The 15,380-nt window shown below is 39.3% G+C and overlaps 1 protein-coding gene across 7 annotated transcripts in view; it reads left to right on the forward strand.

Annotated features, from left to right (window-relative positions):
• Nucleotides 1–5,607: 5,607 nt before the first annotated feature.
• Nucleotides 5,608–15,380, forward strand: part of LOC113050549 (dynamin-like 120 kDa protein, mitochondrial) — a 35,396-nt gene continuing 25,623 nt past the window's right edge. The window contains exons 1-7 of one of the 7 annotated variants that reach the window (XM_026213590.1): nucleotides 5,608–5,798; nucleotides 6,965–7,283; nucleotides 7,596–7,692; nucleotides 7,826–7,933; nucleotides 9,049–9,096; nucleotides 11,185–11,273; nucleotides 13,328–13,483. In XM_026213590.1, the coding sequence (XP_026069375.1) occupies nucleotides 5,770–5,798; nucleotides 6,965–7,283; nucleotides 7,596–7,692; nucleotides 7,826–7,933; nucleotides 9,049–9,096; nucleotides 11,185–11,273; nucleotides 13,328–13,483 (846 nt within the window). In that variant the 5' untranslated portion in view covers nucleotides 5,608–5,769. Of the gene's footprint in view, nucleotides 5,799–6,964; nucleotides 7,284–7,593; nucleotides 7,693–7,825; nucleotides 7,934–9,048; nucleotides 9,097–11,184; nucleotides 11,274–13,327; nucleotides 13,484–15,380 lie in introns of those variants that run through there. The other 6 variants (XM_026213591.1, XM_026213594.1, XM_026213592.1 and 3 more) reach the window with 6 other exon arrangements.

Consider the following 15,380-nt stretch of genomic DNA (forward strand, 5'->3'; position numbering starts at 1 on the left):
TAGCATGAAGCGCCGGGACGTCTAGATTGTAAAATCTAGCAAATGTGGACGGCGAGCTCCAGCCAGCCGCCTCACAAATTTCTGCAATAGTCACACCATTAGACCATGCCCAAGACGAGGACACTGCTCTCGTCGAATGGGCTCTTACTCCAATTGGGCTCTGCAGGCCCAAAGAAGAGTAGGCTAGCTGGATTGCATCAACAATCCACCTTGAAAGTCTTTGCTTAGAGACCGGTAACCCTCTGGTGCGGTTTCCAAAGCATATGAAGAGCTGTTCTGATCGTCTTATTGGCGCAGAACGCTCTATGTAGACTTTTAGAGCCCTTACTGGGCAAAGTAGATTCAGCCCTGGATCCTCCTCTGTGTTTTGTAACGCAGAGAGGGTGACCACTTGTGCTCTAAAAGGTGTGGAGAGCACCTTTGGCACATAGCCATGCCTCGGTTTCAGGACGACCCTCGAGTCGTTAGGCCCGAATTCTAGGCAATTAGGGCTTATAGAAAGTGCTTGCAAATCACCCACACGCTTAACAGACGCTAGTGCCAACAGCCGAGCGGTCTTTAGCGACAGGGCTTTAAGGCCTATGGACTGTAGCGGTTCAAAGGGGGCCCCTTTCAGGGCTCTCAGCACCGTGGGCAGGTCCCAGGAAGGGACGGTGGGAGGGCAAGGCGGATGAAGCCGTCTGGCACCTCTCATAAATCGGACGACTAAGTCGTTTCTGCCCACCGACTGGCCTGCTATAAGGGCGTGTGACGCCGCTATAGTTGCTACATAGACCTTGAGCGTGGAGGGGGATCGTCCCTTCTCCAAGAGCTCTTGCAAAAATGACAGTATCACTGATACGTCACAAGAGGTCGGGCTTTCACCATGGTCTGAACACCATGTGGAGAACACAGACCATTTGGAGGCATAGAGGCGTCGTGTAGACGGAGCTCTAGCCTGTGAAATTGTGTCTAGCACACGCTCAGGGAGTCCCTGACCCGCCTGATTACTTGGGGAATCAGAGGGACCGGAGGAAAAGCATAAAGAAGACGGTTGGGCCAGTCCTGGGACAACGCGTCCTTGATCTTGGAAAAATATATTGGGCAACGAGAGTTGTCTTTTGAGGCAAAGAGGTCTATTTCCGCTCTGCCAAAGACCTCCCATATCTTCTGAACCGTCTGCGGGTGGAGTCTCCACTCTTCTGAGGAGACTCCGCTTCTTGACAACATATCCGCGCCCTTGTTCAGCTTGCCCGGAAGATGCACTGCTCTCAGGGACCCCAAATTGCTTTGGGTCCATTCCAGCAGTCGCGACGTCAGTCTGAAGAGACGCGTCGATGACAGCCCACCTTGGTGATTTATATAAGAGACCACCGTCATGCTGTCCGATCTGACCAGCACGTGGTGACTCTTTAGGTCTGACAGGAAGCTCTGGCAGGCTCGTTGAACTGCAATCATCTCGAGGCAGTTGATGTGAAGCCTGCTCTCCTCTTTCGACCACTGGCCGAAAGCGGGATTCCCTTCGCACAGCACGCCCCAACCCTTGTTGGACGCGTCTGTGGAGATCACTTTCCTTCTGCAAACCATACCAAGTGGAGCACCCCGTTCCATCCATTGCATGTCCCTCCAAGGGGTCAGGGCCGAAATACAGTCCTGACTCACCTTGATATTCAAGCGTCCGTGACGCCATGCATGAGGTGGAACACGTGGTTTCAGCCAATATTGGAGGGGGCGCATACGAAGCAGCCTGAGCTCCAGCACCGGCGATGCCGCCGCCATAATACCCAGCAGCTTCTGGAATGTCTTTAGGGGTCGAGAAGCACCTATTTCGAAAGAGGCCGCAAGTCGCTGTAGAGCCGCAGCGCGCTCCTTCACCATTGTTGCCCTCATCGTCACTGAGTCTAACACTGTTCCCAGAAACGATATCTGTCGGCTGGGGGACAGTGAGCTCTTGACAAAGTTCACCCTGAGCCCCAGGCATTCCAGATGGCTGAGGACCACAGTTCTGTAACCCAATGCCTCCCCCTCTGACTGAGCTAGAACTAGCCAGTCGTCGAGGTAATTGAGAATGCGGATGCCCTTCTGCCTGAGAGGGGAGAGAGCCGCATCCATGCACTTTGTGAACGTGCGAGGCGCCAGAGACAGCCCAAAGGGGAGGACCTTGTATTGGTAAGCCACGCCCTCGAAGGCAAATCTCAAAAACGGCCTGTGACGGGGGGCTATCTGGATGTGAAAGTAAGCGTCCTTCAGATCCAGCGAAAAGAACCAATCCCCTGAGCGTATTTGCGAGAGGATTTGTTTCAATGTGATCATTCTGAAGCGCCGTCTCATGAGGGCACGGTTCAGATGTCTTAAATCGAGGATGGGGCGCAGCCCACCATCCTTCTTGGGAACCAGGAAGTAACGGCTGTAAAACCCTGAGTCGCGGTGTGCTGGGGGAACGATTTCTATAGCTCCCTTCACCAGCAGATTTTTCACTTCGGCACGAAGAACGTGAGCGTTATCGTTGTGCACTGAAGTGGTGACCACCCCGTGAAAGCGTGGTGGCCGTCGTGCGAACTGAAGGGAATAGCCGTGTTTTATTACTCCCATGACCCAATCTGATACCCCGGGAATGGCTTGCCATTGTGAGGCCCGGATGGACAGAGGTTGTATTAACTCGAGTGATTGACCGCCGTGGGGGGACATAGCACTCGTGAGTGTTGTGTGAGGAAAACTGCTCTTTTTGTGAAGGAGTGTGTTTTTTATTTTTTGCACTATAACAGCGCTTTGCTGTCTGGGCGCTAACAAGGGCCCATTGTTTGCAGCAGGAACAACTTCGTCGACATCTGTAGATGGACGGCAGAACACACGGGGCAGTTTGGGGGGTGGTCCGGCTGTGGCGAGACTTAGCCCCCTCCTCTTTCTTTCCTGTTGATCAGGATGACGGCGGCGGCGCAGGGTCCAGCACTATCTTGGGCCGGGGTCCCATGCGCTTGGGATACTGATACCGTCTGGTGGCCGAGCGAGAACGGTGTCGAGGCTCGGGTTTCACCGGCTGGGCTGCGGTGGTAGCAGCTGGCGCTTGCTTAGGAGGCTGACGAATCGGCACCTGTTTGGGGCGACTGGCAGCAGATGAAGCGCGCTTCGGCAGGAAGTGTCCCATTGCCTGGGACGACTTCTGCGCCTCTGTGAAACGCTCGGTGAATCCCTCTATCGCCGGATTTGGCGGGCTTCTCTGCCATAGGTTCGTGCAGCACCGCTGCCAAGCCATTGGTTTGTTTTAATAGCACTGCACGATCCAATGGCTGTGCAGTTTCACTGCGTGATTGAATAAGGCTTCAGTTCAGGAGAAAAAAGGGATTTTTCCCATATGCGTCTTCGACGCAGTACGAGTGAAGTATTGAAAGGGAACTAAATGAACAATTTTTGCAATTCAAGAACCTTAATCTTCCTATCTTGCCATTACATGCAGGTATTCACATAATTTAGATTGTATCATGGGTTTAAAGTTGAATAATCATGTTGTAGTGGATGACAAGTAAAAGAGGGTCTTTCAGGGTTGGGTTGAGTGTGACCAAATACAACATCCTCCTGACAAAAGGAGCAATTCAGCATGGATAAATGTTGAACATTATTACAGTAAAACAGTCTTGTTCCCAAACTTTTGTGCATGAAGCAACTGTTTATTTGATATAAAGGCCCCCCTTTTCGTAGTTTTATTTCAGGTGTTTTCATACACTAAAATAGTCCTTATTTCATATGCTCCCATATAAAAAAAGCAGGGAGGACAATATCTGTTCTTGGTTTCTAAACAGAGCTCTGAATAATGAACGTATGGTCCAAATAGGACAGAGTGCTTCTAAAATTGGAGCCAATCCTGTTGTGTTGTATCACACGCAGTATAAGTAATCGTCTCTAGAGGAGGTCACCTACACACTCTAAGGTTTTGATGACAACAGCATTTACATGTGGGAATGGACTCTTAAGTTATTATTCGCTCTATGTACAGAATAGAAAAGTCAATCCTGAGATTGCCATTTACAATACTAGTTAATACTAGTAGTTTATACTGTGCTCTGTCTCTACAGAACTTGGTTTAGTTGCCGTTTACATGGCCTGAGAGAGTTTATTAGGCCTTAGAAGGCCCCATGACTTAGTTTACCGCACTGACGAGAAAGTGAGAGTGACTTATGACGATAACCACTATCCTTAAGGCGTCTAACATAGAAACGACATGGTATGTAATTTTAATATATTTTCAGTGTTTTCCTTGGATTCTTAATTTTCAATGACTTTAACCTAGATTAACTGAAACGTGTGAAGAGACCTTTGCTCTTTTCTAGGCTGAATGCATACAGGGAGACAGCAGCCTTGGTCTCATAACTACAGTACGTTACAGGCACAAACAAAAATTGATCATGTCTCGTGTACTAGCTAAGAGCTATGATTGACCTAAACTTGTTATGGCAGTGTGCATTCAATTGACATTTTACAACATGTGTCAACCAGAGCACCTAGTTACAACATAGCAGACTTTTGTGACTACTGAACTTTCACATTGAAAATGTCAAATCAAACCTGTATTTTAATCAACACACGAGGAGCCTTTATTATATTTGTAATATATAAAATAAAATGTACTTGTATATGTGTGTGCTTATTTTGGTAATTATTTGATAAATTTACTAGCAAGTTCTGAGTGCAAAATTAGTTTCTACACCACCACCCCCCACCCACTTTCATACCCAATAGGTAGTCTATAATATATCAATATCGTGGCATCATCCAAAGAGGTTACATGCCATAAGCACATGCAGTGTGCCTGAAAAACTTCTCTATACACTATTCACAGTCCAGAACCTGAACAAAGAGCACCACCAGTTTAATAAAATTTGACCTTGCCAACTGATGACACTCAAGGAGGAAGATAATGCACTCAGTACGGTCTTTGTTCAACTGACGGGACATTCATTACAGAAAAGAATACATTCCTTCTTCAACTTACCTTATTACCTTCACCAGTGAGGATGACTGAAGTCTTAGTTCTAAAGTCGTTTTATTAGATCATAAGTTAAAGATTCTGTTATTAAAGCCAGTTGCTCAATTGCTTCTGATGTACAGTGTCAAATTTGCCCCTCTAGTGGAATTAATTTGAACTGCAATCATCCAAGTAATCTCAGGGAGAAATTGGATTTGATCGAGTCTTATAACATCCTTTTTTTTCAGTTATACATTTTCTGATCTCACGGCAGCAATAAATGTCATTATAGTTAGTTATCCTCTCTGTTTGTGTTTGTGTATGTAGTTTCTCTTCCACTTTGAAAAGGAAAGGGGAAAAAATACAAACAGGTAAAAAAAAAACAAAAAAAACATCACCTTAATCAGCAAGAAAGATAAAATCATTGTTCTTATTAAGAAATGTGTTGTTGTTATTCTTATAATTATTTATGAGTTATAGTAAACTTTATAGTATGGGAAAGAATCACTTCAAATAGAGGCAAAGTTTGACATTTGTGAAAAATAAATTAACAATATACTGCTAGAAGAAATTAGATTGCTAGACAGGTTTGATGACATAGTTAAAAGTCCTTAAGACTTTTGGCTCTGCTGACTTTTAATATGACAGCATGACGTCACATTGTGGACCAGGAACTACTTCCACTCGAGCAGCACTTGACACTAGTGGCATGCTATGCCCTTGTAGCCACGCCGTTAACCTAAGTGTCTCATATGGAAAAATGAATTAAAATTGATATCAGAAAGAAATCTGATAGACACCCATATTTGCCATTAGTTGCTAATAGCAGGATGTTACGAGCCGGAAGTACAGTTACCTGGTAAGTAGAGAAGCTCGTTTTCAGCTAACGTTACTGAATTTAACGCAGATACAGGAGACTGCACTGATTGGATATATAACGTCGTTAAATATAAAATTGCTAATTACGTCTTTGATATGCATACACCAATCTATATTAATAAGGGTGAAATGTTAGGATTATTCCTTAGTGACAACTGTTAAGTTACCTGATAGCGTTTCGTAAATGACACACAGGCTACACTACTGAATGACACCACACAAAACACCGACTGCGTTTTGTCAACTGAAATAAGTTTTAGATTAATTATATTAATAACAGATCTACATCGGTGTCATACGAATTTTCTTTTCAATATAATACTAATAACTGTCTAATTTGACGTATTACTTCCCGTTTTCAAGCACTAACGCCATCCATTGGGCAACTGAACCACTAAGAACTGTAATTTTATTTGCGTTCTTGCTTGAAAATGTATCTATAATCACTCAAGCTGTCGTTTTAAGGTATTTGGTAATCTATTAACACAGCTGTCAAAGCTCAGGACCTCATATCATATGTTGTTTTGTGGCTTTGCATGCAGCGCCCTTCTGTCAGAAACCTGCCAATGTGTTCTTCATTTTAAATAGCTTTTAATAGTAGTACATTTTGTATTCTTATGTCAGAAGTAGCTTTATATTTTTCATTAAACATTTATTTCTGCGTTTTATAAAAAATAAAAAAAAACATTAAAAAATAAACAAACAAAAAACAAATGTACACTCTTGACAGGAAACGATGTCATACTCTGCCAACCATTACTGTTTTGTTTATGATTTTCAACCCATTCGAACTCGAACTCCCAAGACTACAACAAGTCCTTCAATCAAGTTTCAAAAATGTTTAACAGTATATGTTTATTTCAAATATATATTTATAGTTTTTTTTTATTACCTTTATATATTTACAAAACAAAAACAATGACACGTAGAAATTGAACTATTTATACTATTATAAATTGATATTAAACAATGGCATAGTGTGAGTTCTATCAGCTGACTCAAAACTCTCCTTACACTAGCTCCAGGTCACCAAGCCATCTGGACTCTTGAGTCCTGCATTTGAATGACATGGGCTACATTCTTCAAATATTCTTACGTGTAGTGTGTAAATGTGGCAGAATGATCACAGTGTCTCTCTCTCTCCAGCATTGCCTGCAAGAATCTGCTTCCCTCCAGAATGGGGGTGAAGTTCAGAGTTCCGTTGCAGAAACTGCACCCGTTTTCCCGTGCCATCCATCACCGCTACTCTTCTAACAACAATCAACAGAGACCACCTCACTGCTCAGCTGCCCGCCATTACACATCTCTCTCCAGGCTCCCCATGCGTCCCCACAAATCCCGGTCAGGAGGCCACGGCTATCAACAGCACCGGTCCTTCTGGGTGGCCCGTCTTGCTGTCAGACTGCTGAAACTGAGGTACATCTTGCTGGGCTCAGCAGTTGGAGGCGGATATACTGCAAAAAAGGTAGGCTTAAGTAGTTGATTCTGTTGTGCCTTTGAAATGGCTGACCTCAAGGTCATTTTACTTGCAAATTCAGAGTCCACATCCACAATAAGCTTGAATCTGATTTTGAACACATCAGGTGCGCTGTTTGTCTTTTTTTTAAACAGGATGCAGTTTTGACTTTCATTGCCACATGACATTTCATTTCATTGACCTTTAGATTTAAAGTATCAGTTATCAAACAGAAAAACCATTACTGAATGTTGGTATCAGACAAAATGTTTATTATTGCACCACTAGTCAGTGCAGCATGTTTGTTTTGTTTGTTTCCAGACTTATGATGAATGGAAGGATATGTTTCCTGATATGAGCCAATACACATGGATTGTGCCAGATTTTGTTTGGGAGCTGAGTGAAAACATCGATTTAGGTAAGTAATTTGTAGAGCCATATTTTGATCAGACCTGTTAAACAATATGCCTATGCTGCCGTATAAACTTATTTGGTTTTATTGACTTTCTAATGATATGCTGCGAATGTTATTTCTGTGTCCCTGAATAAAGACAAACTAGCTAGTGCTTTACCTCAACTAGAAGAGATAGCCAAACTACTACCTGATATGGAAAAGATCGGAGAGAACTTCACCTTCCTGAAGAGCCTCCTCTCCACTGGTGAGCAACGGTGTTTACACACAGTTCATGATAGACACAAAGTCAATACAGGGGGATGATTTGGTTAAATAAGAAGGTCAATTAGAAATGTATTCTGCTGTTCAAATGTTTGGGGTCAGTAAGAAAAAAAGAAAAGTATATTAATTCATTTATTCAACATGCCAGTTTTGTATTTTTTTAATTCATCGAATAATCCTGAAAAAAAGTATCATGGTTCACACAAAAATATTGAGCAGCACAACTGTTTTTCAACATTGATAATAATAAGAAATGTTTCTTGAGCACCATATCATCATATCGTTTCTCAAGGGTCATGTGACACTGAAGACTGAAGTAAAGGCTTCTTAATTTTTTTTTTTAGCTTTCCCATCTCAGGAATAAATGATTACAATATGAAATATTACTTGAAATAGAAGAGAGGTGTTATATATTTGAATAATATTTCACAATATTACTATTTTTATGGTATGTAGAGTTTTGATCAAATAAATGTAGACTTGGTAAGAATAAGGGAACTATTTCAAAAACATTAAAACAATTTTACTGACCCTAAACTTCTGAAGGGTTTGTGTAAATGTTATAATATTTTGTAAAAACAAATATAGGGATATAACCATAGAAACTATAGGCTTTTGACCTGATAAAGTAATAATAATATTAATAATTTCAGTGCACTGCAATGTTATTTTTTGTAAATGTAACTTTATGTGAAAATGTGTGTAGATTTTTTATGTTTTTAAACCTAAAAGTACTAAATCTAACCTTGTCTTCCATGTGTTTTGTCTCTTTGATTTCAATAACTGAATTAATTAGAATATTCTTGGACAGTCTTTTTTAAAACATCTGTTCATTGCTTATAATCACTTTCATATACGCACAATCAGCATCTTCCTAATGATAATATGATTTAAGATTATTCACGTAAATTGGAGTTGTTAGTGTGCATTAACATATTTTTCCGTATACAGACCTGACACTGCACATCTGCTAGAATCCCAAACCAATGTTCAATGGAATGAGCTCTTCACACTTTTCTTACAGTATTTATTTTATTTGAATTTCATTTGTTCCTCTTGTTCCTCCCTCCTGTCTCCCTCCCTTCACATTCTTCACAGGTTTGGGTAGTGAAGTCAATGGAGCATCTGGTCTGCATCTGTTATTAGGTGTGTAAACACCTCACTTAGTGTGTCCCAATTCCTCCTGTGCTGCAACAGTGATGTAAAATGGATTTGAGTTGAAGGGTTGTGAATCTCTAAGGATGGACCAGCAAAACCCTTTATCAAATAAAATTACCTTTAACATATGATATTAATGTTGTTAGTCAGAAATCACTTTTCTGCACATAGCTGCTATTTCATGTCACAAAAACTCAATTTGAAAAGCATCAATTTTTTTTGTTTACACTGGATGTGACAGCTGTCATGTGACTCCTCACGATGATGCAACATCTAAAGGCTGTCTACACTGGATGCGAGAAAGCAGCCGTTGCAAACCATTTGGACTTTGTGTCAGTTACGTCATAAATAGAACGAGGCATCAGTTTACTGTCGTGGCGCATGTAGTGTAGATAACATCACTGACAGGGGCGTAGCCATCTTTCAGAAGTCAAGGGGGGCAGAATTGACATATGTAAGGAATAATTGACGACCGTTATTTTAAATGGGCTAGTAAAAATATTTCAAAATGTTACTGTTTTGCTGTACTTTGGATCAAATAAATGCAGTGTTGGTGAACAGAAGAGACTTCTTTAAAAAAACATTAACAAGCTTACTGTTCAAAAACTTTTGACCGGTAGTGGATACTTTAGGCAAGTGAATTTTTTTCTCTAATTTCTCGCTTTTAATTGGCTTAGAAATCTATAACTGCTGGACAATAACAAATGATAATGATTTGTTTACATATATACTATAGACACTTTTTTTATCGCATAATAAGGCAGAATAGTTTCTATACTGTAATAAATGCTGTGTCACTTAGCACTGCATTGTTCATATACTTTATATATCACCTGCAGGAGATGACTTAAAAACCATATATTGTTGCAATCGTATGTTTAATGTCTTCGTGTTTCCAAAAGTTTCAGTTGTTCTGCCCCCCACGTCCCCCGCGTAATCTACGCCCCTGATTGTAATGGGTTAGATTTGTCACATCTCACTGCTTTTTTTCCCCAGTGTAGACATGGTGTTACAGTATTGCATTGCTATTTATGCTACCTTTCAAAAGTTTGGGGTCAGTAAGTTTTTTTTAAATTTAATTTTAATTTTATTTTTTTCTTTTGAAATAAGCTGTTTTTTTTTTTCATTCCTATGAGGGCAGAGCTTTTATGGTCAGGCTTCAGCATCATATGATCTTTCATAAATCATTGTGATTTGCTAATTTGGTGCCGAATAATTATTTCTTGTCACAGTTGAAAATGGTTGTGCTGCTTAATATTTCTGTGGAAGTTATGATACTTTTATTCAGCATTTTCTTTTGATGAATAGAAAGTTCAGAGTTCTAAAAAATGTCCGTTTTGTATCAATATAAATGTGCCTAGTGTCACTTATGGTCAATTAAATTCCTCTTTGCTGATTTAATGTATCAGTAATTAAAAGTTTTAATGGTAGTGTATATTTAGTTTAGATTACAAAGACGAGTGTTAATTAGTTTGAGTTTTTATAATTTAGCCAATGTTTTTGAACATTTTAAATATGATAAAACATTCCGTTAACATGGGTCAGTTGCAGATGCAGTTTCAGACACTAACAGAATCTGTAAATGTGAGATTTTTCTGATTTTAATAATCTTGCCACTTGGTCCCTTGACTTCACCTTTCATTGTGTTTGTCTTTCTCTCTTTCTATCGTGATAACTAATTTTTCCTATATGTTTGAAGTTCTTACAGCTCAAGAGTTTTGAAAAGTAGCAGATTGCACATATTGTTTTCTGTAGCAGATTGCACATATTGTCTCATATTCTCATAATCACTACACTAAAACTATGATTGTTATTGTCTATTATTTGGTCTTCTATATGTGTGCCTAGATTATTTACAAACTATTTCTCAAGCACTTTTGCACCATTTACTTTTCAAACCTTTGAGTCTCTTTGGGAATTGGTAACGTAATGTAATTATTTTAAAATGTGAGCAAATAATATTGCAAATGTAATTGTCAATTGATGTGTAAATATTTTCTCTAAATGCTAAATGTGTGGTTTCAAGAAGGGGGAGAAATAATTTGCACGTGTATGCTTCTTTTTAAATTTTTTCAGAAACCACAGGTGAATCTACCCTGAGAGTGACTGATGTCCCACCAACATCTGCATCTAGGGCTGACAGCAGCGACAAACAGTTTAAGAAGGTAAGCCACTCTTCTCTGAATGCTCAAGCACATCCATGATATATGATGGCCCTTTTGATTCTTTTGTTATTCAGCTACTATAATAATTAAAGCAGCTTAAGTTTCTTTACCTGCATTTTTCTGCCTAACTGTGTTGCTTGGGCTTTTAACTGAGCTGCTAACTGCTACACATTTATTTTGACTATTTACTGCAAGACACAGATGTGCTCTGCTGTTTTAGTAGCTTGTGTCACCTGGCTAATGCTGAGGTTAAGCAGACTGGAGGAGAAAAGGTCCAGATGTCTATGCATTACTGTGTGCTTGCTTTTATGAACATGCTAGTAATGAGTGAAACTGTATTATCCAAAACCAGTTGATTAGAAGAGAGTGTCATCCTTTTTTTGGACCATATACTATACCTTTTTTGGGGGGGGGGGTGATTTGTGAGCAGTGCTGTAGTTTACTTTGCTCTTGATATTTTACGTCTCTGAAAGAAATGTCTCTCTTAATGTGCACTATACGACTGCACTGTTTTTCTCCATTTAAATGCTGAACCATTGACTGATGAGCATTAAGGCTATTAAAGATAAGCTTGTATCCCTTTCTAGCAATAGGTTCACATATTTTTCCTGCAACTGTACTGTACCTCTTGTTGCATTAGATTCATTTCTGTCCTTTTTTGTTTGTCTGCCATGGCCATTACACTCTCTCTTAAAAAAAAACAAAACAAGAACAACTGTTGCTTCTCTGAGAGCAAATAATTCACTCATTGTTATTTCAATGTTTAAGTTCAGTGTTCTGTTTTTTCATTTTCTTTGTTTCCTCACTCATAAATCCATCATTATCTGCATTGAAGCAAAACACTTTTTAGATTAACACTAATTAAAGTTTTTCATATTACTTCAAATAGGATATAGACCACAGAAAAGGTTTTAGCAGTAATATTGGCAGTCTAAGCATGTACATTACCATTCAAATGTTTGTGGTTCAGAATGTTCATCAAAGAATCATACATTTGTCACGGTTTCCGTCAAAATATTAAGCAGCACAGCTGTTTTCGATTAGGGCTTGGGCAAAAATAGATTTTTCGATTAATTGTTTTTTTAAATGACGCCGATTCTTAAAAGTTGTTAAAAGATCTTTTCCGATATTTATTTCCGCAAACATTTAAAAGATGATTGGATTAATGTGAATCTTTTTATGAGTCTTCTCCACTAGATGTCACCCTCTTATTTATCTTGCGCAATGTTACAACAGAAAACCTGAAAAAAAAAAGATTTAAAGGGTTAGTTCAATGAAAAAATGACAATTATGTCATTAATGACTCACCCTCATGTTGTTCCAAACCCGTGAGACCTCCATTTATCTTCGGAACACAGTTTAAGATATTTTAGATTTAGTCCGAGAGCTTTCTGTCCCTCCATTGAAAACGTATGTACGGTATACTGTCCATGTCCAGAAAGGTAAGAAAAACATCATCAAAGTAGTCCATGTGACATCACAGGGTCAGTTAGAATTTGTTGAAGCATTGAAAATACACTTTGGCCTAAAAATAACAAAAATTAAGACTATTCAGCATTGTCATCTCTTCCAGGTCTGTCGTGAAACCATGTCTAATAATATTTGCTCTCTCTCCAGCTTCAGTTTTTGAAATCACTCATTCCTCAAATGCCCGCTTGCCCTAGTAGCAGTAATTACATGTGATATTAGTTAATCTATTAAAAGCTATTAGAATTGCTTTTGCTGCCGTTATATCAGCTTGACTATACTGACTGTGAATACTGGTCTTAAATGTGATTCAACATTATTAGTGTTAATAAATGTTTGTAATTCCCTTTGATCTTCGCACTTCAAATCTTCCCCCTGTCTTTTTCTGAGAGAAAAGCTCATTCTGAGCTCTTTCTCTTTTTAAGATTTTAGGGTCATCATAACGGAGTTTGATTCAAAACTGCTGTATTACCAAAACAGTATATTAACGTGAGGCCGACCATTTCCCAAAAGCTCTGCCATGTCCTCCTATTAGTTGGTAAGCATGTTGATTGACTGCCCGTCTCTGTCACTGTGCCGTCCCTCAGCAGGGGCTGCTCAGCGAGCTCATTCTCATTCAGCAGCAGATCCAGCAACATGAGGAGGAGATGCGGCGGGCGGCAGCTGATAATGCTCCGCCTCCGCCCAGTGAACCCAGTCCCACCCCGGCCCCGAACCCCAGCCCCTCACAGTCCAAACGCAAGGTGAAGGTCCACTCCCCCACCATCCTTCTGATGCTGTGGCTCTCATGACAGTCTTTGACTGCCCCACACCATTCTTTTGTAACTATTTTGTGCCTTTGAATGGATTTATTGCAATTATGACACTCAGCAATACATTTTTACCCAAATTCTTAGCTGAGTGGTGGAGGTATTAACAACTGGTGTGAGAGAATACAGCACTAATATACACTATTTACAAACCAAAGAAGTAGCTTCAGCCATCAAAGAACTTTTATTTTGCATCTTCAGTGTAGTGTAATCTGCTCTTGTATATTAATTTGATCTGAGAATCTATATACCTACATGCTTTTTCCACCAAACCGAGATTTCACTGTGACCTTATTCCATTTCATAGCTTAGGGACCAAAGTCTGAGACCAGTAGATAAAACAATTACTGGGCTGGTTGAGGAAAATTGCCATAAAGGCTGTTTTTCTCTTGGAACATATAAATAAAAACTGCCTTAAATTGGGATAACTTGGAATTCTGTCATCCAAACTGAAATTGCAATATCATATTTTTGTAATAGGTAGATTTTTGAGTTAGATTATTATAAAAAAAATTGTCCTTGTTCTCATTTCAAGGGTATTTTTCAGAAAGGTTCAGTCAGGGCCAGATGAAATGTTTAAGATATTCTTAATGTATTAATTACAACATTTGCTGGTCAAACAATGATCTGAAAGTTTAGTACCATATCTTACCTTGTGCATTTTTGTGATTTTGTTTCAAAATTATTTTACTGTTCAGGTGTTGCAGAAGGGCCTGTAATAGTTTATTTTAAATGTTTACTGTGACAACTTGGTGTGGCAAATTTTCCCCCATAAGTGAATATTTCAAATATAATTTTGTGAGCTTCAGTGCAAGGAAATCGTATCTTTTGTACAAATGAGTTCACATGACCAGTGCCACAATATTTTGTTATTTTATTAGTGACCAAGAAGTAATGCAAAATCTTTATGTATGACATATTTCTCATTTGTTTTATGCTGCATTGTTTCTTGGTTTTTATTTTAGCAAATTCCTACAGCTTAAAACTAGTGATGCACGATAAATATCAGCTGAAATTTAATGCACATCTTGTCAGTTAAGCTGGTTCTGTAATCAGCTGTAAATTTCGACACGTGTGTGATTTCACATGGAACAGCATTTACAACACAGAGCTGTTTTTCATGTAGTAAAGAGTAGTAAATCCTGCTCAAGAACATAACCGGCTTTACTGACAAGATACACATTAAATATCAGCTGATATTTATCATGAATCCGTACTAAAAACTATTTTTATAGTTTAAATTAAATGTAGATTTTGAATCACAGATTTTGAGGGTGGTCTCAGACTTTTAAACCTCATGGTATATGCTATAGTTATCGTGTTTTAACAATCAAATTCTGAGTGACTTTGAAAACATTTACCAGTCAAATGCTTCAATATTTCATTCAAGCAGCTTTCAAAAGACCCCTGCTCTAAATATGTTTTCATTGTTAAAGGAACATACATCATATTGCCATGCACCTATCACTAGCAGAATAAATGAAATTTGTTAAGTTTCATCATTTTATTGCATTAAGCCCGATTCTGCCTTGCTCATGCAAACCCATTTATTTACACAGTCCCACATGTACAGTTAATATTCACTGCATGGAGTGGTATGCTGCTCTTCTTTCCATCAATGCACTTTGCTCCAGCTGTTGGCCAGCAAAACTAACCTGCGTAATACCAGAACTAATTACCTATATAATTGCATATAGGAAAAATACATGCTATTCAGTAGTTATCAAAGGCAATTTCATATCACACATAATAGTTTTTTATATATATATATATATATATATAGATGTGCGTTTGTGTGTTTAATGTTTTCCTTTGTGTCCTTCTCTCCTCT

Source organism: Carassius auratus, chromosome 31 (genome assembly GCF_003368295.1).
Source record: "Carassius auratus strain Wakin chromosome 31, ASM336829v1, whole genome shotgun sequence".
Lineage (NCBI taxonomy): Eukaryota > Metazoa > Chordata > Actinopteri > Cypriniformes > Cyprinidae > Carassius > Carassius auratus.